This window comes from Mustela erminea, chromosome 21 (assembly GCF_009829155.1).
Source record: "Mustela erminea isolate mMusErm1 chromosome 21, mMusErm1.Pri, whole genome shotgun sequence".
Lineage (NCBI taxonomy): Eukaryota > Metazoa > Chordata > Mammalia > Carnivora > Mustelidae > Mustela > Mustela erminea.
The window spans coordinates 39,786,209-39,812,351 of record NC_045634.1 but is presented as its reverse complement, the minus strand read 5'-3'; the positions used below and the strand labels follow the sequence as shown (position 1 = coordinate 39,812,351).

Sequence of the window (26,143 nt, the reverse complement as noted above, 5' to 3'; positions counted from 1 at the left end):
GTGCGGGGCTCCTCCTGATGCCTCCGCACATTTTCTGTCTCTGCCCAGCCGTTCTTCCTGGGAGCTCAGGGAGCACCCGTAGGACCGTTACCTTGAACTCTGTCAGGTATTGAATGTTTTATCAGGTAAGTTACTTACTTTTGTCTCACTAAGGTTTGTTTTCTCGGGTTTGATCTTTTTATTTCATGCATACGACTCTGTTTCTTCATTTTACTTGACTCTCCATGTGGGCTTTTCTGCATTAGAGGAAACCATCAGCTCTTTGGCCGCGTCTGGGCGATGCAACTTCTCAGTCAGCCCTGCCCTCAGTCTTGGTCACCTCGCAGGTCTTCATGACCGTCCAGGCTGTCTCTTGCTGCTTACGGGCTCCTAGTCCTTGAGAGTGCACCCAAGCCAGGCCGTGCTCCGGGGGCGGGTCTCAGGCAGCCCCCGATTCCTGCTGACGGGCGGCCAGACCCGTGGGCAGCAGTGTGAGAGTACGCGAGTGTGACCCTCCTGGCCACCAGAGCCAGGAGATCTGACCGTGTCCCTGGTTGGCAGCCACAGGGAGCCGCCTGCTGGGTGCGTGGATGGGCTCCTTTCCAGATGTGGCAGGAGAGCACAGAGAGGTTCCCTCCAGTATGTGTGTAGGGAGGCCGTGTCAGTCCGCTCCAAGGCGTGTGTCAGATTGTAGGCCTGCCCCTTCACCCCACCCCCAAACCAAGGCCAGTGCCTTATAGAGAGCCAGGGAGCCTCGTTCCCAGAAAGTCTGTGCTGGGCCGCAGGATGGGGGAGTCTGCACACGGAGCTCTACGAGAGCCATTTTCACTTGCCTTGGCCTTGTGTCCGTGGCCTTGTGTCCGTGGCCTTCCCAGCTGGACGTTTGAGGGTTTGTCTCTCATGCAGGTTGCCGGTGTTGGGGTTCCCCACGCAGGTTCAAGCCCTTTGCTCTTCAGGGACAAGCTTGTGGTTGTGATTGGCTCCCAATCGTGTGTCGCTGTGCTGGGGCCCCAGTAAGGTGCACGGCGAGATTGTGTCTCAGCCTCTCCCACCTGCTCTCGTGGTGGTGTTTCTTGTTCACTCGACGTGGAGGAGCTGCTCAGGGAGGAAGTTGTTCCTTGGCTACAGAGCCTTGGTGTGTGCAAGGGGGGTGTTGGGCTCAGGGTCCTCCTGTGTCGCCGCCTTGAGCCGGCGCAGAGGCCGTTGTCCCGAGGTTTTAGGCTGTGTTTCAGGGTCCGTGGGGATGAGTCGCTTCCTCTCGCTGCTGCTCCTGCTCCCACGTGTCTCCCGCGTCTTAGGTGCACTTTATAGTCAACCCCCGCCTCTAAGGGAGAGTCTGAGTTTTAGTGGCGTCTTACCAAATTTATCGGTTTTATTTCTTCTAGTTTACAAGAGCATTTTGTAATATAGTCCTTCACAGTCTTTAAATTTTCTGTTTGCACTGATAATTTTCTTCTTGTCATTGTGAAATGTAAGTGTTTGTGCTTTAATTTCTCTGATAAGCTATCTTGTGCTTCCTCTTGCTGACTAGTTTCTGCGGAGGACTAGCTTCGGATTTTTTAGCGCTGCCTTTTTTCGAGTTACTGGGATTTGCTTTTATCTTTAGTAATTCATTCTCTAGCTTTCCAAAATGTATGTCTAAGTTATTCACTTTTCTTAGGTTTTTATCTGTCTACTTGTATTTAAATTACATGTACTTGATGCTGTGATTTCCTGTGACGGTTGTTTTCCTGGAGTCCCGTGAATTCCGATGTATGTTTCCCGTCTTCTCAGAGGTGTGCTGCTCACATGTGGGGTTTGTGTCTGACTTTGCCCTGTGAGCTCCTCCCGGCTCTTTGCGTTGTGGAGCCGAGCCGCGCCCTCTGTACTTCTGCTCCGTGGGGCTGCAGTGACCCGTGTTTCAGACGCCGTCGTGTCTGTGCTCTTGCGCCCATGGATAGTCTCTCATACACGGGAGAGCCTGTCATCTTGTGTTTGAGGAACATCTCTGTGTCGTCCCTTCATTCCTTCTGTTCAGCGACAGACGGTCAGCTCCCTACAGTAAACCCTGCAGTTTGCTGCTGGCCTCACGCTGGTTCTCTGTGAACAGTGCCGCGGGACGGGACACGCTGCGTGGTGCCCATAGTCCTACAAATAAATGCGTGTTATTTGCTTGCTGGCCGTTGGCCTCTGCCTGTCTCGTTGTTGGTGTCCAGCACTCTGCTCCGGAGTGGATCCCGTAGCGGGTTCCTCACGAGGCGCCCGCTCTCGTGCTTCCTGTGTTGGTGCACGTTCCTGAAGTCCGTCGTGGCCTGCACGCTGAACAGATGGCATCCCTGCAGCTCTCTGGGATCTCTTGAGCTCGTCTCCTGAGGCTGTTTCTGGCCTGCGACCCCTGCTCCAGCTCCGCTCTGGGGTTGCCTTCGCCGTTTCAGGTCCTGTGCTGTGCCGCGAGGTGGAGAGGACTTGGTAGGGCTGGTGGCCGTGGGACTATCAGCCGGTGCGGAGTCTGCGGGAGGCGTAGCAGCCGGAGGCGGTGGTCAGCTCTGTGTGACAGGCAGTCCGTGAGGGCCACGTCGCGCTGGCCCGCCCCGCATTCCGCGCTCCCGGTTGGCTTCTCCTTCACAGACGGCAGAGTCGCTGGGCTGCCCGCCCGCCTGTCTGCGGGAGAACTCCATCCGACCCTCTGCAAGACCATGTTTTCCTTCACTAAACCACGTGGTCTGTGGGGGCCAGTGCGTCTCCTTTCTGGGCAAACCGTGGGGCGGCATGGCCACCACCCGCCCCACACCCCCTCCCCGTAATACGTCTGCCTCAGAGTCCCTAAATGTGTTGTGGGAGATATTCGGGAATAAAGTGTTAGTCCTAAGAACAGGTTTTTAATATTTTTTGAAAAATAAATTGGACTTTTTCCTTTTAATATCTTTTTGTAAGAAAGACTAATTGCTCATGCAAGAGTGACCTGAAGGAAGAACTGGAGTAATGTGGACATCTGGCCGGCGGGAGAAGCTGAGCTATGACGCTTGGTCTTTCTCGTGGAAAGTGTGTGCGCAAACACAGGCCTGCGCTGAGGACGGACGTGTGAGTGCGGACTGTCGCGGGAACTGCTGGAGCTCACAGTGCAGTGGCGCTGTCCGGCTCCACGTCGCCGCGGACGCACAGCTCAGGGCCCGACGGAGCTGCCGGAGCTGCCAGAGGACGTCAGCCTGGACTCGTTCGTCTGAGGGCGCCACCGGGTTTTGTTCCGTTTCGAGGGAAAGTGGCCACATTTTTATCTGAGGTTGGCTGTGGTTTATGTTTCTGATGAGGCATCAAGTCTGCTGAGCTTTCTCTCCCAGGGTCTGCTGTGTTTGATGGCAGAGTTGATAGCTCACGTGCGCTTTTGAGATCAGTACTGAGCTCAGGTAATTTAAAGGTACGCTTTGCCGTAACCGTAACGTCAGTGGTGTCGGAGCCAGAAGTCCAAAATGCAGGTGTGGACGGGCTCTGGGGGCCATCCCCAGCTTATGGTGTTTGTGGCAGTCCTACGGTCCTTGGCTGGTGGCTGCCTCATTCCAGTGTCTGCCTCCACGGTCACACGGCCTTCCCCTGGCAGTCTTCCTGTGGCTTCTATGCTCTTGGGGTTGGGGCTGCCATGGTTTATCCAGGGTGATTTTATCTCAAGCCCCTTCACTTAATTCCATTGCCAGAGATCCTGTTTCCAAATCAGGTTGTGTTCAAGATCAAGATGACAGCGTAGGAAGCCACTGAATTCACCAGCTCCTGGGACCCCCCAAATCCAGCACAGTTGACTGAGCAGTTCCTCCTGAAGAAGAACTGAGGGCTGACCGAGGAGCTTCTGCACAACAGACCTAGAGACCGAGCAGAGAGTGAGCAGAGGAGGACACCGTGGGGGAGAGGAGGGCCCACCCCGGGGCTGTGAACGACAGCAGGGAGAGCGCGCCGAAGAACTGCGGGCACGCGCGTCGGCCCTGGGGCACAGAAACGAGCCACCGTTGAAAAGACAATTAGCTTATAAAAGAGATATCCTTAAAACTGTACCAAACCGTGGAGAGCTGCTGGACTCTCTGGGTTTGGGGCTGGTGAGCCTCATGGTTCACCCCTCCCCTCCCCTTGATAGTGTGGAGGGGAACAGGGTTCAGGCGCCCTGACCAGCCTGCCGCATCCCGCCCAGGTCCCTGAGCCCACAGCAGCCCCAGCCGCCCCCGGGAGGTATCCCCAGCACTGCGCACCCTGGGGCACCCCCGCTCGGTGCTCACTGCGGTTCCCGCCGTCTCAGCGAGGCGACACAGGTGCAGAGCACCCAGGAACACTGCAGACCCTCCCCGCCTCAGCTTCCGATGCTTGGTGGCTCCAGGCCCTGCCAGCCAGCCCCCCAGGGCGCCCCTGCACTGAGCGCCTGGGACGCCCTGGCTTGCCCCCACTCTGCCATCTGCTGTCTTGCCAGGATGCCCCCTCCACGCTCGGCCCAGAGACCCCCGTGGCCCGTGCCCACTTCGGCAGTAGCAGTCCCATCAGGGCACTCTGTGCGCAGCCTGGAGCACCTTGGTGGCCCCCGCCCGAGTTGTCCCTCCGGGGTGCCCCCCACATGAGACCCCAGAGACTGCATCGGCCTGTGTTTGCTTCTCCTCACGTACTGTCCTGTCAGGGTGCCCACACTGGGAAGGCCCTGGGACAGCTGCTTAGCGCCACCGTCTTGCCAGAGTGCCGTTTGCATGGGGAGCCTCGGGGCTGCCCCCACCCACTCCCACGGTGGCTCTGGCCACCCCACAGGGCGGCCTGGCACGGAGAGCCTTCCGACCCCCAGCCTCCACCCGCCACAGCTCTGTCCAGCTTGCCCAGTCGCCGGCAGGCACAGTACCCTTCCTCAGGTTTAGGACTCACGAAAACACACACAGAAGGCCAAGCAGAATGGGTCGACAGAGGCCTGTGCTCCGGGAGAACCAGACACAACGGCAGCAGAACTGCCCGGCACAGAGGCAGGCAGTGCCTGAGGAAGAGCCGAACGGTCATGCAGATGCTCGCTCGGCTGGAGGGAAGGCTGGGTGGACCCAGACCCTCGGCGGACACAGGAGACACAGACAGAGCTGGTCGGGGCCGGAGGATACGGTAACGCCAGAGGGATGCACAGCAGACGAGCGGACGCAGAAGGACGGGGCAGGGATCGGGGAGATGGGCGAGTGGAAAGCACCCACCTGAGCAGCAGGAGGAGAAAATGACTTCTGAGATGGGGGTAGGGCAAGGGAGCCTTGGACGCGTCCAGCGAACAAAACGGTCCCGTTAGAGGAAGGGGAAGACGTCGAGAGAGGGGCGTGAGACCTCTCTGAGGGCTGATAAGGAACCGGGGTGAGCGTTTAGGCGGGTTCTGAAGGGCCACTCCTCAGCCCCATCCTGCCTGCGTCCACGCAGCGTGTGAGGTCCCTGCTGGGCGCAGGCGGGCGGGGCTGGGGGCTGCAGCTTCCCGCCCCGAGCAAAACCCGGGGAAGGAGAGACGCCGTGCGTCACCGCGGTGTCTAAGTGTGCTCAGAAGACCGCGGGCGGCTCCGGAGAAGGGCCCCGACGAGGTGCAGCTGCAGGCGCACGGGCTTCCTGGCCAGAGTGTGCGGCCCTGCCTCGTGGTGGGGGCCGCGGGAGCTTCCTGTGGAAGCAGGGCACACAGCGCAGGCGTCGGGGACACCCCACTCCCTGGCCGGCGGGAGCTTGTCTGTGAAGAGACACTCGCCACACCTGCCCCAGCAGGACTGGGGTCATCTTGAGAGAGAGCCCGTTGGGGGCTTACCTCAGAGCAGTTGGGGGTGGTAAGGGGACCACGACTGGCAGAGAGGGAGGGCCCGAGCACTGCGGGGAGTAAAGCACACCTCGCCCCGCGTTCACCGTCTTCTGGTGTGGGGGGCACGGAGTGTGTGCGCGCCGCTCTGCGGCCCTCCCCATGCCCCCCCGATGCCCCGTCCCCGTGCTTGGACCCCTCGTCTCCTCCCACGTCCGGCTCCGTCCACCCTGCTCTCTGACTCCGTGGCGTCCCGCAGGCCCTCGGAAGCACGCGGACTTTGTCCTCCCGTGACTGCTTGTTTCACTCGGATGATGTCCTCGGAGTCCCCCACGTCCCGGTGTGTGCCGGGATTCCCTTCTGTTTCGAGCTGGAGGATGCCCTGTTGTGTGCAGGGACCACCTTCCGTGGTGCTCGTCCGCCCGTGTGCGCAGACACGAGCGGCTCTGGCCTGCCGGCTGCCGGGAGCGCCGGTGTGCAGATGCCCGCGGACAGTCTGCTTTCACTCCTAGGCACCACCCAGGAGGGGGCGTGGGTCAGCCAGGGGTGCTGTGCTTGGTTTCTGTAGGGGTGCTGCTAAAGACGTGTTTCCGAGGAGGCTGCCCCTCTTCGTTCCCACCAGCACAGGGGCTCCTGTGTCCTCGCCAACACTTGTTATTTTCCAGGCTCTGTGTGGTGGCCGTCCTGCAAGGTGGGAGCTGGCCGCTCACTGTGTCCCTCATGTCTGGTGACGGAGCATCGTTTCCTGTGCCTGTTGACCTCCAGTGTGTCATCTTTGGAGAAATGTCTGTTCATTCTACTCATTTTTATTTCAGCTGTTTGGTTTTGTGTTAAGTTTCTGGACTTTTAAATCCGAGTTGGCGCTGTTGATCTCGCGCGTAAAACCAGAGGTGATAAGGCGGGCGTCCCTGTGAACTGCGGCGGCTCAGTGGCTCGCGTGCGCACGGAACGGAGTGAGAGTTTCTCTTCCTCCCTCCCTCCCTCCCATCTTTCCTTCCTTTTTTCTTTTTAAACAAACAATGTATCATTAGCCCCAGCGGCCCAGGTCTGTGACTTGTGGGGCTCACACACGTCACAGCACTCTGCATCGCGCACGCCCTCCCCAGTGTCCGTCACCCACCACCCTCTCCCTCCCCTTCCCCCGGCAACCCTCGGTTTGTTTTGTGAGATTGAGAGTCTCTTACGTATGGTTTGTCTCCCTCCCGATCCCATCTTGTTTTATCCGCCCCCCGTAACCCTCTGCCCTGCCTCTCAAATGCCTCGTATCAGAGAGATTATATGATAAATGTCTTTCTCCGACTTACTTCGCTTAGCACGGAATGATGGTTTTAAATGTTGAATGTCAATCTTGGAAGCATTTCTTTTTCTTACCTGCTTAGATGTGTGTATGTTTTTACCTGGCAGTATAAAAACCACTGAAGATATGCTTTGTGAAAATGGCAACTTCGTTTCCTTAGAGTGGGGGTTTTCTCTTGATGATCCGTGTGGACCCAAGTGGGGTGCCATGCCTGGTGTGGCCCCGGGACCTGACTGAGTCCAGTGAGCACCTTCACACTACCCACATGGCCACGTTGTGTGTGTGCTAGCATGGGGAGCCCCAGGGGCCATCGCCACACCGTGATACACCTGCCAGAAGGACAGCTCCTACAGCCAGTCCTGCTTCGTGTCTGCGGGATAGAATGGCGTCTCCCGTCGGGGGGTCCGTCCTGTAGGCTGTGTCGTCTGTGTGGCGTGGTCAGTACAGAACAGCAGATGTTTGCCCTTCCTTGGTGTGCTCCTGGCTCTAGTTTGGAAAAGCTGACTTGTGTTCAGGGTCTGGATCAAGGACACCCGACTCCCCTAAGGTTGAGTGTGGCCCCATGGGACCAGCCGGTGTCCAGGAGTTCCTTTGGTGGAACCTGCCACCGAATGGGAAACTTCGCATGTTTTTGTCAGTGCACTTGCACCTGTCCTGGTGATTTACAGCCGTTGACAGTGCGGTGTGAGTGTCTTCTTGGTGCAGGCAGCTGCGTTCGTGAGACGTAAACACTGGCTAGTGGAGCTGTCACCGCTTTCTCGTCGAGTGTGCTGGAGAACAGCAGCATTAGCCCTCGGCCCGAGTGTTGGGCCCAGACCTCCGCCAGCCAGCTCATTACCTCTCTGCGAGCCTCTGACTGGCCCACTGATGGTGTTTTGGAAATAAAAATTGTGTGCACCTTTACCTTTGATGGGGTGGAATGCTGTGTACTGTTATTATTTTTTTAAACTATAAAGTACCTTTTAAAGAAAATGTATTTAAGTTGTTGAGCTACTGCCTTATTGTTTCCTTATTTTAGCCAAAAAAAATGGGGAAGAAAGAAAAAGAGAAATTGGGAAAGCTTTTAATTAGATGTATTTAAATAGGAAAATCAACCTTTTCCGTCACCTGGCTTCAGTTAAGCGCCTTAACAGTCCGTATTGTTCGGTCGGTGCTTCCTAAGCCAGCTCCTGTGCAGTGGTGGTTAGGGGTGAGTGTGGGAGCCTGGGGGGCTGAAGGAATGTTGGCTCAGGAATTGGTACGCCATGAGTCTGTACTGGGCACCCTGTTCTCCCACTGACCTACTTCCCGAGTGTTTGTAGTATTGTCTGTGACATCCGTGTCACAGTGACGGCCGTCAAGTGTGAGCCTCTCTTTGGTGGCGCGTACCCAACACCCCGGCCTGGTCTGACCGCGCTCTGCCCTTCCTGCTCTGGCATCCTCAGAAGGACCTGGTAAACCTCCGATTTCTCGCCGCAAACAACAGAGGACACATTAGCCGTGTAACCTCAGACTTGGAATGTGCTGCTTTGAAAGTCAATGGTTGCTTTCAGAATTTCCCAATTTTTGTTTTGGTCTCCTGAGTTGCAAACCAGTATCTTGTTTTATAAAAGAAAAGCCGAATGAAGATCTCCGTGTGAAAGTCTTTAATAAAATGTGTCTTTATTTCAGTATCTTAAATAGTGACGATGAAGAAATATTCAGTAACGAAGAGCAGGACTACACGTCCAAAAAGAGGAAAAAGGATCATTTTAGAAATGATACAAATGCTCAATGTAAGATCATTTTTATTAACAATTTCTTGGTATTTTACTTGTTTAATATATTGACATACTAAAGTGTTTTGACGATTTGCTGTCTGAAGAAGTAGGGGACGACACGTGAATAACGGCTCTGTATGCAGTACTGCCCACCGACTTGGTTGTCAGACTCTTTGCAGATTCACCATTTAGTGAGCAAGATTTGCTAAAACAAAAAAGATAGCAAAACCCAAAAAGCAGCTCCTGCATGTGTAATCACTGAAAAATGGTCGTGAGCTCAATTACCCATTCGCTCCCAAGCAAAAAGCCCAGGTGGCAGGGGTCTTGACTCTGGACTCCGGGCAGAGCTGGCCTGGGAGCCGAGGGAAGCACGCAGGCCGGGTCGGGCAGGGAGCCTCCTGCCCGTGGCTCACGTGCGCGACAGGCTCCACTTCCCACTGTGGCCCGAGCAGGAGTCGCTGGCCTCTGTCTTAGGGTATTCAGGCTGCTGGGGAAGACGGAGTCCTGTGGAGAACAGAGTCGCCACGTCCTTGAGGCTCAGGGACTGAGTTGCATGAAAAAGGCAACAGTAGAAGAAGAAAAATTGTTAGGGTACTCAGAACTAATGACTAATCAATTCTTTTTTTTTTCTTTTTTCTTTCTTTCCTTTTTTTTTTTTTTTACAAATCACGTTTTTATAGTCCTTTATGTTTTGCTATTAACTGCAGTTTCTCATAGGGCTAGTTTTCTTCTAAGTTGCTAAGATGTGACACTATCTGAAGTCATTTTTCATGTCAAGATGTTTCAGCAGCTCTTAAACTGGTGTCGGGAAACAGAGCAATTCTGTTGACATTCAACCAAGTGATAGCATCTCTTGTCTAAGTCAGATTAATTTTATTACCATGTACAACTGTTGAAATTCCGTAAAAATCTTCATTTTAAATGATTTGCCAGATTTTAAAAACAAAGTTAATTTTTATTCTAGGTTTTTATCGTGAGAAATGGATCTATGTCCATAAAGAAAGCACGAGAGAAGTAAGTATTCTATTATAAATAAGAGTGTATTTGGTGTTTTCTGTTGAATACGTAATGTCATATTAAATAAATTCTCTCTTTTGCAGTATGAGATCTCTGGCTCACATTCTAGCAGATGAAAACCTAGGATCTTTGAAGCGGTGACTCGTGTGTGCATGTGTGTGCACGCACGTGTGTGTACCTGTGTGTACCTGTGTGTGGTTAGTGCCCCCGCCGCAGATCTGCGTCAACCGGAGGGCTGTTTCAGAGCAAGGATGGACCCTTAGACGGTGTGACGCTTTCCCACCGCCTCTCCCCAGAAGCTGCTGGTGTGAGCTCAGGTGCTGCTGGCATGTGTGTTTTTGCTCTCGTGTGTTGCGGGCAGTGAGAACAGGGGTGGCCCCCATCTAGAACCGGTGTGACATTGTGGTGAAGTCGGAGCCTCTCCAGACCAGTGGGAGCCCGTCCTGCTCCCGCTGGCGGCAGCTTTTCTGTGGGCCGTGGGCCTTTCTCTTTGACTCTGCCTCCTTCTCTCCTTAGTACCCATGGACGCCTCCTCCCTTTCGCAGCCTGGGACGCTCTTCCTTTCCTTACTTGGTAGCAGTCGGGGAGCACGGTTGAGGAAGTAGTTGTTTAGTGTAGGGGTAGGATGTCCAGAAGTGTTAGTGATGGTGGTTCTGATGTGGCCCCACTTCCCAGAAGCTTAGGGCTGGCTTCTGAGCCGGAAGACTGATCCGGCCGGTTGGTGGTGAGGACTGCTGTGGGTTTGAGCTCGGTCTCGGCTTACGCACATGCTCATGAGACCCGTCAGAGGAGCGCTTGGCAGACTCTGACTGGCTGCTGCTCATGCCTGTGTAATGCTTGATCTGCTCTGTGTTACCACACTGACTACAGAGCAGAGAGCCAGTCAGGACAGCATGAGCAGCAAAGGGAAATTTCTGGTGAGACTGCAGAGGTGTTGCGTGGGCCCTGGGGCAGGAGCACAGCCAGGCTTCTTACCCTTGGCTGCGTCTCTGGGCTGAGCACCTGATACGGACCAGGTACTGTTGCTGCTTGTCTGCGTGGCCCACTGGGGCTGCCCCACAGCCTCTGAGCTTCCACGTGTGGTACCAGGCCCCCCAAACGCAGGTGGGCTCGTGTGGCCCAAACAAGTGTTTCATAGTCTGTTAATTAGATTTAATCCCCCCCGAAAAGAGGCCGCTGTGGCATGGGTGGCCGCCTGAAAAGGAGTCTGTGTCTATACTAGCATGTACAGTTCCGTTCAAGGAGGAGTAGAAATGTCAGCAGTGATGGACTTCAGATTATAATCTATAATTCACCTTTGCTTCCTGCACAGCTCCCAGGAAAATAGTCTGCGTATAGTGGACTCATTAATAACGTGTATTGTTTAAAAACATGTGTCTTGTTGGTTTGTGCACACATTAGGACCATTCTTAGGATTTGGGCACAAAACCAAATCCACTTTCATGGGGTGTGTTTGGTCTGAGACTCGGGCGTGCACTCCAGCTGCTTCACTAGCGCCTGTCCCACCATCCGTTTGAGAGGCAAGGGGTCATCTGTCACCTCATGTTTCTAGGACTGTCACGAGTTCATCTAACCCCACAACCGTGACTTGAAAATCTCCGTATACTCTCAGGACTTCCAGTGCAGAAGCTCAAGTTTGGAATGACTCCTCACACCCAGTGCACAGCTCCGTGCAGACCGGTGCAGACTGCAGGGCCCGTCATGAAGGACACGCAGCTGAAATAGGTGGCAGGGTTTCCAGTACCGAAAACACGTTCTCCGTGTCCGCCTGTTCCCTTGGCTTCTGGGTCCTGTGGGTCTGACGACCAGCTCCTGGTCGCTGCCAGGTGTCTTCTGCTCCCCCCCGGACACTGCACGTCGTCACCCCCAGCCCTGGGCCTCAGGCCTTGGCCCGGTGTGCGGGGTGCCTCCCAGACCCATGGGGAGCCCTCTAGACCCACGGGGCAAGGGGCTCCCTGCACAGGGCGTGGGCGTTTCTGCGTGTGTGTCTGCAGCAAACCCATCTTCACAGTAGCCAGGCAGATGGCCTGTGCATCTGTAGGAGCTTAGCCTAGAATACACCCCAGTGTGATTGAAGTTCCCCAGCTTGTCCGGCAAGAGAAATCAACAGGATCCTTACCAAGTGTTTGTCTTTGTCGTCGTGTCTGTAGTGGTGTGAGAGTGGCAGAGCGTAGCGTCTTAATTCTACGTGACATTTACCATTGCTGTTTTTACTCCCCACTAAGGATGGAATATATCATAAAAACAAATGCCCTTTCCCAAAATTAAAAAAGATTTGCACAGACTAATCACATTAACTGTCACTCCATTTTGACTAAGTGACTAATTACAGATCTCAACTGCTCTGTGTCTGTTTTCGCAGAGGCACGGCTATTGTACTCTGGGAGAGGCTTTCAACCGCTTAGACTTCTCAAGTGCAATTCAGGACATTCGGAGATTCACTTACGTGGTCAAAGTAAGTCTTGGTTTCAAAGCCGTTTCGAGGACACTTGATGGGCTGGGATTTGAAGGTGACACGTGTACATATTTAAGGCGCTAGTTCTAGTGTTGGTGCAAAGTTGTGCTTGTTTGATAGCAGAGCAGAGCACGAGGAGTGAGCTCAGGAGGAAACAGAAGTGCTGGGCGTTTCTCCCGCACCAGCGCCCCTCATGCCACGTACTTTCTCCCGGGGCCGCCTCACGTTGCCCGTGTCACCCAGCCGCACCCTTGGGTCGACACTCACGGTGTCGAGTGCAGGGTCCTGTGCCGGATTCTCTCCGGCTCTGTGAAGTGGGAGTGCGCCCTCTGCGATTCAGCCGCAGACACACTCAGCCGTATAGCAAACGTTCGGCAGTCCCCAGGGTTCGTGACCTGCTTGGGGAACAGGTGTAGCGGGGGATGGGACAGTCTGCAACTCTCTAGGCCCCGACTCCTCCTGGGATCCTGTGAGAGGAGTTCGTTAACCCCTCCGCCGCCCTGGAGGGTGAGCCAGTCCTCACCGATGGCCGTGTTTGCACGTGGCTGACAGATGGTCACCAAGAGGTGGGTCGTGGGACTGCTGGACGAGTGGGGTTTTCCGAAAGTGCAGTCTTCTGAAAGAGTATTTTAGCAGCTTCCTGACTTGGAAGAATGTTAAATGGTGGAAGCCAGATTTCCCTAAGAGATGGTTGAGCAACTGACCAGGAGGATGGAGTCGGTCGGGACTGAGCCGCTCTGGCCCCATCTTTCCCCCAGGAAAGGTGCAGTGTGAATGGCCAGGGGGCCGCACCCCTGGGATGCCCTGAAAGGCCCACGTCTCGCCTACAGTTCACACATGTAAAGTTCAGAGTTTGGGGGTTTCACTTAGTCCTTTACTGCTGGGTACTTTGTTCCAAGGATTCCATGTAACTGCTGCATTCGAATCATCAATTTTATATGTTCCTACAAAATATTTCTAAGTACTGAATCTGTGGGGTTGAGTGGCAGTCCCTAAAAGTCTTATGTCCACATGAAGCGTTAAAATGAGAAGCTGGGGTGGCAGGGGAAAGGGCCTCCCCAGGAGCCTGGGTAAGGCAGGCTCTGTAGATCCCAGGGGCCACAGGGCTTGGTTCCCAGCTTCTGGAGTGGAGCGAATGCGTGTCCCGTGTCCCCAGCACCCCGTGCCTGCTGCATGGCCCTCGCAGCTGGGCGACGCTCTGGCAGGAGGCTGGTGGGACCGAGGGCTGTTTGACTCACAGGCACAGCACCCGCGTTTTGTGCATGTTCCGTCTTCCCTGCGGGCCAGAGCACAGTTGTTCACAGATGTTTGGAAGGAGGATGGTTTCAGCTGCGGAAGCCTTGGGATGCCCTCCTGAGTGGAGGGTGCAGGCCACGTCCACAGTGATGGCAGGTGCACGGCCGTGTTCAGTGATGGAGACCTTGCTGCTCTTAGTTTTAGGAACTTTCCTTCTCAGGGGGAACAAGTGACCTTCCTAAATGTGTCCTGTGACATCTTGCAGTGGTGGCCTTTCGAGCTCAGTGAAAAGGCCTGTGAGGTTCCCAGTAGTGCAGAGTCACCCTTTACAGGATGGCCGTGTAGGAAGCCTGCTGCCCCAAGCACCGCAGCCAGCACAGCAGCTCACTGGGCGCGTGTTCTTCCCAGAGTGAGTAAGCAAGGGGGCCCAGTGAGCCACCGTGGACGTGAATTGTTGGGTGGCTCAGGCCGTGATTTCCTACTGCTGTGAAATACCGCGAGTTCTGCTGAAGGTACAAACTGACTTGTAGGGCACTCTGAAATAATTAATTTATTACTGGTTATTTTACTGAGTCCACGGTTCCTTCTCTTTTCAAGAAAACTAGGTGTTTAGAAATGGAGAAAGTTATACATTATATGTTGATAAAAAAAATAAACATTTTTAAAATAGAGAAGGTTGGTTCTGTATTTTAAAATGTAGATCCTTCACAAAAAGATGTCTTCTCTGTTCCTTAGCACAAAAAAGATACATTTTTCTTAAATCTTCCTTGTTGTCAGTTCAAGAATTGGCGGTAGGCCACTACACCTGGTGTTTGCCAAGTCTGCTCCCCAGAAACTTGTTGGGTTACAGCATACTAGAAAGATCTGTCGATTCCCTTAGAACAAGATGTGTTAAAGAGGAAGGACCGAGAAATACGTGTGGGGCCTCACACAGATGCTTGTTTACTTTAGTAGAGAATATATTTACTCTCATGGGATAGTATCGGGAGCGTGTGTGCATCTAGCGTGCGACTGGACGGGTAGGGCGTTCCCAACAGCGTCAGCGGACGTGCCGTCTGGGGACATCTTTGTGGCCTGATTTCCTTCCTCAGAGGTTGACGCTTACCTGAGTTTCCTGTTTATAGTTCTGTCATCTTTGGAAGATAGTTTTATGATTTTTGTCTTTTGTTTAAAATTGTATAGTAGTAAAATCGTATCATATGTAATTCTGAGAAACTCGTATTTCTCATTCAGTATTATCAGAGACGCCCGTTTCCAGTCAAAGGAGACACTCTTCAACTAACTTGATACTTTGACCTCAGTAAGATTAAATTAGATGCTGTAGCTGTGACGTTTTTAAGTGATACAGCATAAATTGATGGTTATGGTAGATGGCTATGTCCCGGCGTGGGGTGTACTGGAAGTGTGGGCTTTGTCCTTTAGAGGGCGGATCAGCAGAAGCCCATCGTCCAGAAGCCTGAAACATCCCTCTTGTGGGTCTGCAGGGACCTGGCCCACCTTTAACAGGCCACACGCCGGTGCTGTCCACAAGACCACCTGCGTGATGAGTAGACCCACTGAGGGGTCCTGTAACCCGTGTAAAATTGTAAATTGTGTTACAGTATAATTTAAAGGAAATAGCAGCCCTTCCTACTGCCCCTTCTAGAAGTCTGTGAATAAGACGAGAGTCGGTGGGAAAGGGGAGAAAAGGGACAAAGCAAGAAGTGGGGGTCCCGACTCACAGATCATCTGCTCAAGGTGATCCCCAAGTGGGAGGCGCATTTCCAGTGCATTCTGTGTCACTGTGATGCCTGCTGGCCTCTGAGCACAGGGACAGGGTCCTGGGCCCCGAAGTCTCCTGGAAAACCAGCCCAGACGGCAGGGTCATGGGCTTAGGACGGCTGGTTGGAATGCTCTGTATTACAGAGTTTCAGTTCCATTCCTTTTTTGTTAAATGTGTGAGATTGAGAAGACTTAAGAATCACGCTTCTGGAATTTTACATGACTGAAGGCTGAAGCCGGCAGGTGGGGGCAGTACATGGGCGAGAAGAGGAGGGGCCGGGAGCAGGCCTGGGCCCGTCTCCAGCATGTCCAGCTTGACGGGACCAGAGCTGTGGTCGCCTGTGCCCCGCAGCGCATGTGTCTGCGGTCACTGCCGCAGAGGAAGAGGACCGCTCACGGAAGCGTTAGTGGGAGCTCTGTCCCCTCGAGGTCATTGCGTGGCCGTCCTACTTGTAGCATCTGCCGGCTCCTGTGTCCTTGTTCCCTCTGGAAACCGGCGAGTCCTGCGTTCAGGGAGGCAGGAGGCGGGTGTAGTTACCCAGAGCAGCCTGGACTGCGCAGCAGCAGTGGGTGGGGGTGAACGGGTGTGCCTCCTGGGCCAGGGAGGCCTGGCTCTGGGCTCCCGACGAGTCCTGCTGGTGTGGACAGTGGCTTTCTGGGTTGCGGCATTGGGGTGAGGTGCCTAGGAGGCCCCGCAGAGCAGGTGCAGAAGGGAGCTGGAGCAGGGGTGTGTAAGGGCGCCCGTGACCCCGCCACCTGACATCCCGACATCGCACCGGGGGTGCGGACGGGAAGGCAGACCCCAGCCGGGGCTGCAGGGAATCAGACGTGGGTCCACGTGGGCACGGGGGGTGCTGTGGGGTGGGTGAGGGGCCCGAGAGGAGCCCACGCTGGGACGCAGGGCAAGGGATGGGGGGGCAGGGGTAGGCAGATGAGGAGGGACGACACGGGGTGAGGGGGAGACAGAAGGTCCTCCCAGCTGCCGAGGCCACGGGAGATGGCCCGGTGGTCAGAACGTGAGGGGAGCGCTGAGGGAAAGGTGGGCCCAAGGAGAACCTGCCTGAGACGAAAACCTCGTGGAATCTGCCCTTGGAAACAGTGTCCCACCCTCGGAGGCAGCGGACTAGCACAGACGTGACAGGTGTGGGGTCTCTGGAGAGGACAAGGCGGCGTGGGGGCTTCTGCTTCCAAACTCAGGCACGCACGTCCTCTCCTCCTCCAGCTCCTGCAGCTGATTGCGAAATCCCAGTTAACGTCCCTGAGCGGCGTGGCGCAGAAGAACTACTTCAACGTTTTGGACAAAATTGTCCAGAAGGGTAAGAGGTGCCCCACGTGTCTGAGAACAGGAGGAGGTGGGGCTGCCTCTGTTCCCCAGGGTGGGTGACGCCGTCGTATCGGGACAGGCTGCTCCCACGGGACGAGGGAGGGTCCCTGGGTTTCAGAGGAGTCTCTCCTGTCCGGCGGCCGGTCGGTCACCTCAGCCGTGCGTCCCCGTAAGCAGCGTGGCTGCGTCGTAGTCGCCAAGGCCTCAGGAGAGCCTGTGGCTCTGTGCTTCAGTCTGTCTTGATCAGTCCTCAGCCGACAGTAAGAGGGACCTGAGATGCCGCACCGTGAGCCTATGCGTCCGAGGGTAGCGACACGCACGTGTGCGAGCTCCTCGGGACGACGGTAAAGGAGGGCAGACGCGGCTAATTCTACAGCTGAAACTGCACACCCCCAGAATCACGCCGTCCGGCAATATCTGATGTTCTTTTAAATTCATCCTACTGGCGGGGTCTCAAAAATGATGCCAATTTGGGGTTGCATTGACATTACATCAGTATCTTTATTGTGGTAAAATGCACACACTCCGAGTTTACCATTTCAGTCGTTTTCAGGCACACAGTTGGGTTGCATGAAGCATGTTCTCCACCTGCTGCCAGAACATGCCGTGGTACTGCACGGACCCCGTCCCCTTGGAACCCCAACCCCTCCTCGCCGACCGGGTCATGCGGGGTCCGTCCCTCAGCGCCAGGCCTCTGGGGTCACACGTTTCCCCTCCTGCAGTGCGTCTGTGCTGCATTCGTCGGTGCCACGGGGATGGGCGCGGCGCCGGGTCTCTGTCAGCTTCCCACGGTGTGTGTTGCTGTGTTCCAGTCCTTGACGACCACCAGAACCCCCGGCTCATCAAGGACCTCCTCCAGGACCTGAGCTCCACCCTCTGCATCCTCCTCCGGGGTGTCGGGAAGTCTGTGCTGGTGGGAAACATCAACATCTGGGTCTGCCGTCTGGAGACTGTCCTCCGCTGGCAGCAGCAGCTGCAGGACCTGCAGGTCACTAAGGTACGGGACATGCTGGGTCCCAAGTGTGAGGCCTCAGCCCCGCGGGGCACTGGGGAGACTCTGTTCCAGGTGCATCGGGGCCAGAGGCCGTGGGGCGGCTTAGACTGCTCGTGGGAAGGCAGTGGGGCTGGTCGTCGTCGAGACGGGGACGGGTGGCGAGGTGTTGTGGTGACGAGCCTTCCGGGGAAGATGAGATGTTGGAAACGAAAATAGCTGCCCAGGAGTCATGGCGCCTCGTTTGCCGGCAACCCCCCGCCCCGATGCAGGGTCCGTGCTTCCCCCGTCCCCGCTGTCCTCTGGGGTCGTGTGTGGTTCTCGGAGGAGGAGGTGGTGCAGGTGGCCAGCGGGGGTCTGTCGTCAGCAAGGGAGCTCGAGGCTGGGAAGTGTGCGTTGAGGAGGGGGAGAAGCTGCAGAGCTGGGCCGGCACACGCTCCGGCGGGTAGAGAACAGAGGCCAGGTCTCTCCTCGCCTGGCCGGCTCTCAGGGCAGAGAAGCCACGGGCTTCCTTTAGGGTCTTGCTGTTGTCGACGCCAGCGCGGAGGCAGCACAGACGGAGGGCAGCGGTGGGGACGCCCTCCTGACTGCGGTGCAACTGCACACTCAGAGCTGGCTTCCCTGTGGCCTCGTGCCCTGCGGCCCATCAGGGGGTGATGGTGTCGCCTGCGGTCACGCCGACTCTTCACAGCATAGATGTGGTCCCATGAGCCCGGGCGGGCAGCTGTACAGCTGCTGCAAACCAGGGGGCAGAGGGCCTTTTGGGGAAGAGAACTGTGTGGCCAGATGGGAGGGAGCCTGGATTCAGGGGGTCACTGTGGGCAGGGAGCCTAGCAGCCCCCGGGGCAGGACAGCCAGGACTGTGCGTGCCTTGGGGTCAGGCCAGCTCATGCCCATGAGGGGACTTGGTGTGTGAGTCCTGGGACCTGAGTCTGGGGTCCAGTCCATGGGGACGGACCCCTTGCAGCTGCAGTCTGCTGGCAGGTGGCAAGGACTCCCCAAGGCAGCAGTGGGCAGGCGGCGGGATAGCCCTCTGCGGCCCCTCTCACGCCAGGTCCTCTGCCCTCATCTCCTGGGAACTGTAGCCCCGCAAGGCCGTGGAGGGAGGACGGATGTGCTTCCACAGGAGTGGGGGTCACCGGGGCTGGCGCACTGGCAAGACCTCCCAGAGCTGTGTTCCTTTGCACACGGTGACACGGCTACGGGGTTTGCGGCGCAAAATGGCTCAGCCGGGCAGTGGGGGGCTGAGCTGAAGGCCCTGCGCCTCAACGGACTGTCCGGCTGGCTGCCCGTGCCCCTTCCTGTTGGAGTGGTCACAGCCCTCTCTGCGGAAACTGCTGGCGTGGCAGCTGTGTCTTGTGAGCAGTCACCGCGGGCTGGAGACCGGGTTATGGTACTGGGTTCTGGTGCCTCATGCACCCAGGGTTTTTCCTCCCACCTCATTCACCTGGACAAGCCTCAGGGTGTTTGTGAGCTCCTGACGCAGGAGCTTGTCTCCAAAGAAGGAGGCATTTATAGTGAGTCTCGGTAGTTTCTGTCACGGCGTGAAGACCTGGTCAGGAATGAGGCACACGAGTGCTATCTCGGGGCGACCCCGCTGTGCGCCAGCCTGCGAGACCCTGAGGTCACAGCTGCTCCATGAGCCCCTTGTCACCTGCTCATGCTGTGCAGCCCGTTGGGGGCGCATGCGCACGTGCCCGTGGCTGGTAGGATCTGAAGTGACAACGTGTGACCACGCTGCATGGTGATGTCCCAGGCGCCGGGCTCTTCCCCAAAGAGGCAGCCAGTGCCGAGGCCTCCACACCCAGGGGCTGCCCCTGAGACATCTTCAGAGATGAGCCCTGACTTGTCACCCTGCTGTGGGGCACAGGACGCCTCCTCCCGGGTCCCCGCCCACAAAGGGCCAGGAGAGCGTTTCTGGAAAAAGACGGCCACGCTGCGGCGGCAAGGACATGAGAGCGGCGCGGCTGGCCTCTCAGCACCTCCCCGCAGCCCCGCTCTAGTATCGCTATGTGGGTGTGTGCTCTGTGCGGGGCTGCTGGGGCCACTGGAGAAAACAGAAGCCGGAAGGAAGCCAGCCGGCCTTGGGGCTGACCACTGGGGACAAGGACAGTCACCCAGCCACATCAGAAGCGTGTGGCCCTGGCCAGGTGTGCAGGCATCCCTGAGCCCGCATGATCTTCGCCGTGAGGGGTCAGAGCCGTTGCCCCGTCTCCGTGCGAGGAGGCGTGGGTGCGTGCCCAGCCCACGGCTGCGACACTCGGCTGCCCACGTGTGTGCTCCTCTCCCTCCCGATACCACGACACATGGGTTCTACACACTGTGTCACGTCCTTTCTTGGGACACAGGTGCAGGCTTGTGGGGAGCAGGTGCAGCTCCCGCGTTGGACAGCAGATGCTGGCGGCTGGACGGGCCTCCGTGGCAGATCAGTGGCTTGATTTGCTCCATTCTCAGACCCCGCCACCTCTCCACCCCATGTCCGTGGCACGTCTGACGAGTGAGTCCTGCACTCGGACGGGGTCTGGGGGAGCCGAGGGCACAGACTGGCCTCTGTTCTTTTTCCCTCCTCTCCTCCGGGGTCCTCGTGAGACCAGCCATCTCTCGACACAGGGCCTCAGGGCTCCCATGGCCAAGTGTGAGGGACGGTGACACTTCAGCTGTGTCTCTGGTTGTGTTGTGTTTTGAAGAGCTGCTGTCAGGGGACTGTGCGGTGTCCTTGTAGCCTGGTGCTCCTGGGTGTCGCACGCAGTGCAGCCCTGTCTGTTTGCACCCCGGCAGGTGAATGACGGCCTCACACTCAGTGACCTCCCTTTGCATATGCTCAACAACATCTTGTACAGATTCTCTGACGGCTGGGACATTGTCACACTGGGCCAGGTGACGCCGACGCTGTCCATGCTCAGTGAGGACAGGCGTCTGTGGAAGAAACTCTGCCAGTACCACTTTGCCGAGAAGCAGGTGAGTGTGGTGGCCTCAGGGCTCCGTGGTGTGGGATGTGTCCCTTGGAAGGAGGCTGGCCTGCGCCGTCACCATCCCCAGCGCCTGCACGTGGCTCTCTGAACCTTCCCTCCCTGCTCACTGCGCCCGCAGACCCAGACGTGGGGGCCTGCTCAGGGCACGTCTGCATGTGACTTCCTGGGCATTGGGTGCACGTACTCGTCATGCGGGGCTCCGTGAGACCCGCACACGCACGGGTCATCTGCTTGGTGCAGGGCAGTGTGTGGCGGGCAGGGCACAGGGCAGCAGCTCCCTGATGCATTTCTTCCCATCAGAGGCGGGTTTGGCTGCGGCCGGGTGGGCGGGTGGAGCCACAGAGTCGTGGACACGTGGCCCCCGGGAGACTGTCCCTCTGAGAGGCTGAGGGGGGGGTGTCCTTGAGAAAACGGCACCTGTGGCCCTCAGTGTTGTGCACCAGGGTGCAGCGGCCCCACCACGTCTGGGGTTTTCCGGGCGGATGCCCTGGGGAAGTGCGGTCTTGTTTGAGGAGCTCCTGGAGCCGGGAGAAGCCGCGTCCGAGGCTGGAGGAGGATGTGGGCTGGGGGTGCGGGTGCGGCTGAAGCAGAAGCCGGGGTGTGGGGCTGGCCGGCGCAGGGGTCCCCAGCGCTGCCCTGTGAGAGGCCCTGGGGGCAGCAGGCAGAGCCGCGGCCTGGGGCCGGACGGCTGGTGCATGGGGGAGGCCACTCCGTCTCCCGAGGCCGCAGTCCACCCTCACGCCCTGCAGCGGTTCCTGAGGGACAGACGCCCCGCGCCGAGCCCTGGCCCCACACCAGTCCCTGGTCCACCAAACCTCCCCTCCCTGTGGAACCGCCCTGTGGGCCCCCTGCTCCCCAACCCGGCCGCACGGCGCTCCGTGGCCGGTCAGCAAGCCGCTCCGTGGCCGGACCCGTTTCCGCTGATTGTTGCGCAGCTGGTGGACATCTGGGTCGTTTCTTCCTTGCGGCTTTGATGAATTCTACAGCGGTGAATGCTGGCGTCCACGTTTTCATGTGGACGTGGGTGTGCACCTGAGTGGAAATCCTGGGTCACATGGCACCTGTGTTAAAGTTGGCAGGAGCCGCCATACTTCTGTCCCCCAGGCTGCGTGTCATATATTGCCGGCCACTGAGCCAAGGGCTCCGGTGTCCCCACACCCGCACGGTGCTCCTGCTTCCTGGGTCAGGTTTGGTTTGTTTTTAAAAGATTCTGTTTATCAGAGAGAGAGCACGAGCAGGGGCGCAGAGGGAGAAGCAGGCTTCCCGCGGAGCTGGGGGCCCGATGCGGGGCCTGTCTCAGGACCCTGAGGTCATGATCTGAGCCGATGGCATACGCCTAACGACGGAGTCCCCCAGGCACTTTTGTTATGGGTTTTTGTTTTTGTTTTAAATCATGTGCGAGCTAGTGGGTGTGCAGTGGCACCGTGGGGTCCTCGGTGACAGAGTGTGGCACCCAGGCCACCCCTGTGCTGGGTCCTTGGCCCTGTTTTCAGTCAGGTGGTCGTTTCCGTACAGAGATGCAGGTGTCGAGACACCGGGCAGGGGACGTGATTTTCCCATAATACGGGTCGTGGGCGTCGCTGCAGACCAGGCTCTTCCCGCCTGCCCTGTGCTGTCCCATGTGCTCATGCCATGGGGCCCGGGGTTCGCCCCCTCTGCCTCAGTCCACGGGGGTCTGAGTCCACGTCCCGGGGCCCCTGGCGTGGCGCTCAGCAGTGTGTGGTGTGTCAGTTCTGCAGGCACCTGATTGTGTCGGAGAAGGGCCACGTGGAGTGGAAGCTGATGTACTTCGCGCTGCAGAAGCACTACCCGCCGCGGGAGCAGTACGGGGACACGCTGCACTTCTGCCGCCACTGCAGCATCCTCTTCTGGAAGGTAAAGCGGGGCAGCCGGGGGGCTCCACGGGCTCTGCTGCGGGCGTGAGGGGAGTGGGGCTGAGAAAGCGAGCTTGTTCTCCCCGGATGTCGGGGTGGGGGACAGAGTCACGGACGTGAGCCGTACAGCATGTGGTTGGAGTTGGAAGTGTTGGGCCGCCACGTTTCTGTCTTTGCTCGGGGGATATTGTCCCCAGGGACAGCCTGTCCTGGGTGGTGCCGCGTTCCTGCCAGCCCTCAGCCCGGGAGAAAGGGGCCAAAGCGTCTGGAGTGGGTGCCCCACACTGGGCCTCCAGCCCTGCGCCTCCGGCACCCCTGCCAGCACCTCCTCACGGCTCCCCTCCACACCAAGCCCCTGCGGCAGGGAGGTCCCAGCCTGTCAGAGGGACACGTGGTTTTCGTATTTGATCGAAACTGAACCAGCACCTACTGACTCACATTTGGAATCGGAGGACCCAGGCACGCTAGAAGCCCTCCGACCCTTGGCTCCCTGCCACACGTCCGGGCTCGGTCTGTCCGCAGCCGGAGGGGAGCTCATGTCCCGGGTCATTTGCCTTCACCCTGGCATGTGTGCCCTTGGTCTCCCTGACCACGAATACGCGCGTCCTGAGCTCTCCCTGCTCCGTCGACGGCAGGTGAGATCCGTGTGTGCACCCGCGTGCGGTGGCCCTCGTGCTGCTGGGGGACAGCCGTCGGCTTCTGCCTCGTCAGCGCCGTCCTTGCTCTTCGCTTTGCCATACGTTTACCTGTAGCTTGTCGGAGGGAGCGTGGGGCGGATGCTGCATTGTTGCAAAGGAGACGACCCCTGGAGGTTTCTCTCCTCTCCGAGGACGTCTGTGATAGTGTCACTTGTGGTTTCCTCTTACCTGTGGGGAGTCGTGAGTGCAGTCCTGTGGAGGGCGTTTCCTCTGTTCCTTTAACGGAGGTTCACTGATGTCGTTTGCACGAGTCACGTGGGATTTTGTTTCCCCGTCACTGACGTCCGTTAGTTGGATTCCCACCTCGCGGTGAAAACACGGTACAGGTCCCGTGTTCTGTGGTCACAGCTGTTCTGTAGGACACGGTTCCTCAAGGGCACAGAGTCTGTGAGCAGGTGTCTTCTTGCCTCGGCCTGATGGGTGAGGGAGGCCCAAGTCCGTCTGTGGGGAAGCCTGCGTCACAAGCCCCAGGGCACGAGGGAGGCTTGTGTGCACCCCACACCCTGCAGGTGCTCGTGGACGCAGACAGAGGAGCGTGGCTCCTGCATCCCAGCTTCTGAGGGTCAGGGCCCCCGACACAGACCCATCGCGGTGACCTCATGGGGCCGTGGGGGTAGGTCCCGGCGTGGGATCTGGGCTTGGCCTCAGGAGGGAAGGCACCCTCCCTCCGTGGTTACACAGGCGGCTCTGTGCCTCCTCCCGTCCGTTCTGCAACCGGATTTCTGTGTCGCTGAGCTTCCCGGAACTGTGGTGCAGGTGATGTGGGGGGTCACTGCGCAGCCAGACAGAAGGAGTCCTGTGGGAGGCCAGGACCAGGGTCAGGGCTGTGTCGCCACCAGAGAGCATGCAGGAACCAGAGTGGACGCTGCAGGTCTGGGGCTCCGGGCAGGACCAGGCGGGGTCACGGCAGGTCTGCGCCCACGTGCGGGAGCAGATCCCCCAGGTGGCCTGCGCACGGTGCCCGCAGGACGCACGGTGGTGGGCACGCAAGGGGCAGCGGGCGGGTGGCTGGGTAGCGTGTCGGGAGGTCGGCAGGCTGCTCAGTGGGACGCGGACAGAGCACGAGGGAGCAGGAGCAACACTAAGGTGGACAGCAGGCATTCGGCAGAGCAGGTGCTGGGCTGCGCGGGAGACTAGACGGCTTCCCCAGACACGGCCCAGGCGTCTTCGGTACGAGCCGGGAGACCGCAGCCTCGCACTGCCTGTGCCGTGGGGAGTCTGTGGTTGGGGCTGCAGCCTGGCCCGTGTTCAGCCCAGACTCCGAGGCAAGGGGAGTGTCGGTCCCGGCCTCAGGACGGATGGGTCCTGGTGGTCGTGCGCTGGCTCCAAGAATGTTCCCACCGCCCGCCTCAGCGCGGGCGGCTCCAGCCGAGTTTGCAGATCACGTGCACGCGCTCGCGGTCTGCTCTCTCGCTAACGTCGCTTTCCCTTTCTCTCTCTCCCTTCCCCGCACTCCTCCTGGTGCTTTCTCCACGGCCTCAAAGGACTGCCGCCTTGCTTTGTTGTTCAAGGTACCTCCGTGCTAGACCAGGCCTCGTGTCGCGTCCACGCATGCTCCCCGGCCGGCCAGAACCGCCCCCCTGAGCCGCTTGCGGGATGTCCTTGGGGCCAGTGCGTCAGGGGCAGGCTCAGTCTGAGGGGGACTGGGACACGTGTCCGTGAGCTTTCGTTCAGGCACGGGGCCACATGGCAGGTGCCTCGACCCGGCGTGGCCTCCAGCTGCCCCCGGTCTCCGCTCTCTAGTTTGTCAGTCTGCGGAGCGCCTGTTTCTTTAGTCGTTGCTCCTGTGAAACAGGATCCCGGGCTCCCGCGGAGTGCGAGCTCCGGGGGCGCCCTGCTGTTGGAGCGCGCGTTCCGGGGCCAGGCCAGGGAGGCAGAGAACCCCCGGCCCCGGCCCTCTAGCTTGGCCCACCTGCCTCTGCTCACAAACCCCCGTGCCCGTCTGCCCTTGTAACGCGGGTCCGTGTCCTCCACATGGCGCCGTGGCCTCGGTGCTCCGTGGTGACCCCTCTGCTTCCTCCCGCAGGACTCGGGGCACCCCTGCACCGCCGCCGACCCCGACAGCTGCTTCATGCCCGTGTCCCCACAGCACTTCATCGACCTGTTCAAGTTCTGAAGGCGGAAGGGGTTCTCCGTGCTGTGCTGTCACCAGGGAGCTACAGGAGTCTGGAGAACGCGTCCGCCCCCCCCCCTGCATGGACAGGCCACAGGGCGTTGGTTTGTTCTGAAGGGGGATCAGGGATCCCAAGCAAAATCATTTCACTTTCTCTAAAATCCTCTTCGTTTAAGTCTGTGAAGGTTTGCAACGTTGTGTATTTATTACTATGGCTCAGTAAGGTCCTGGGTTAGTAGCACCACGTTCTGTGCCACACTGACACGTACGGCTGCTACTGTGCTTAACAGTCAGATCATGGTTTCCTGATTTCGTAGTAATTAGGGGCAGGGGACAGAACAATGGGCTGTTGTAAATACGGGGTGCAGAATATTTATTTTTCTTAATATGTATTTTAACTGCACTGGTTGTGTCCAAGTGAGTCCTCACTGATGGAAGTGAGCCCAGCGCAGCGTGTGGTACCGTTGTGTTCGTGGTCAGTCTGTGGTCAGTTTGTGGCCAGCCACGGTGCGGGTGGTGGGACCGCCCGGTGCAGCCGCCCCTGCACTGTCCTGGAAGTGCTTTCCTAGACAAAGTAATAAATCGTCTTTATTTACTCATCTGACTTCCTCGGTTTTACACCTTCCTGAAAGAGTAGTGTCTGTGGTTTTGATATTGTTGATTTAAACCTTTAAAAGATTGTTTTATTTTTAAAATAATGCATGTCTATTTTGGATATTTGGGGGATTATGTTATGAAAGAATTTACAAGTCACCCGGGACCCTGTCCCCCGAGACCCTGCTCCCGCCACATAGATGAGCTCCCCCCGCCCAGTGCTGTGGGAGAGCGGTGGGCGCCCCCGCAGATCATCTCTCCTTCCTGCCCTAAGTTTTTCCTCTTCTAAGCATATAAATGGTTTGCGGTTTCGCGTCTTTGTAAATAAAGATTCTGGATTTTCAGTA

General features: G+C 57.6%; 1 protein-coding gene across 4 annotated transcripts in view; it reads left to right on the top strand.

The window, feature by feature from the left end:
* FBXO25 (F-box protein 25) overlaps window positions 1-26,143 on the top strand; it is a 48,216-nt gene extending 22,073 nt beyond the window's left edge. Inside the window, exons 3-11 of one of the 4 annotated variants that reach the window (XM_032329315.1) lie at window positions 8,673-8,776; window positions 9,726-9,775; window positions 12,141-12,233; window positions 16,453-16,546; window positions 17,367-17,551; window positions 20,324-20,503; window positions 22,257-22,392; window positions 24,574-24,600; window positions 25,116-26,143. In XM_032329315.1, coding sequence (XP_032185206.1) covers window positions 8,673-8,776; window positions 9,726-9,775; window positions 12,141-12,233; window positions 16,453-16,546; window positions 17,367-17,551; window positions 20,324-20,503; window positions 22,257-22,392; window positions 24,574-24,600; window positions 25,116-25,438 — 1,192 coding nt within the window. In that variant the 3' untranslated portion in view covers window positions 25,439-26,143. Of the gene's footprint in view, window positions 1-8,672; window positions 8,777-9,725; window positions 9,776-12,140; window positions 12,234-16,452; window positions 16,547-17,366; window positions 17,552-20,323; window positions 20,504-22,248; window positions 22,393-24,573; window positions 24,601-25,115 lie in introns of all 4 variants that reach the window. The other 3 variants (XM_032329317.1, XM_032329316.1, XM_032329318.1) reach the window with 3 other exon arrangements.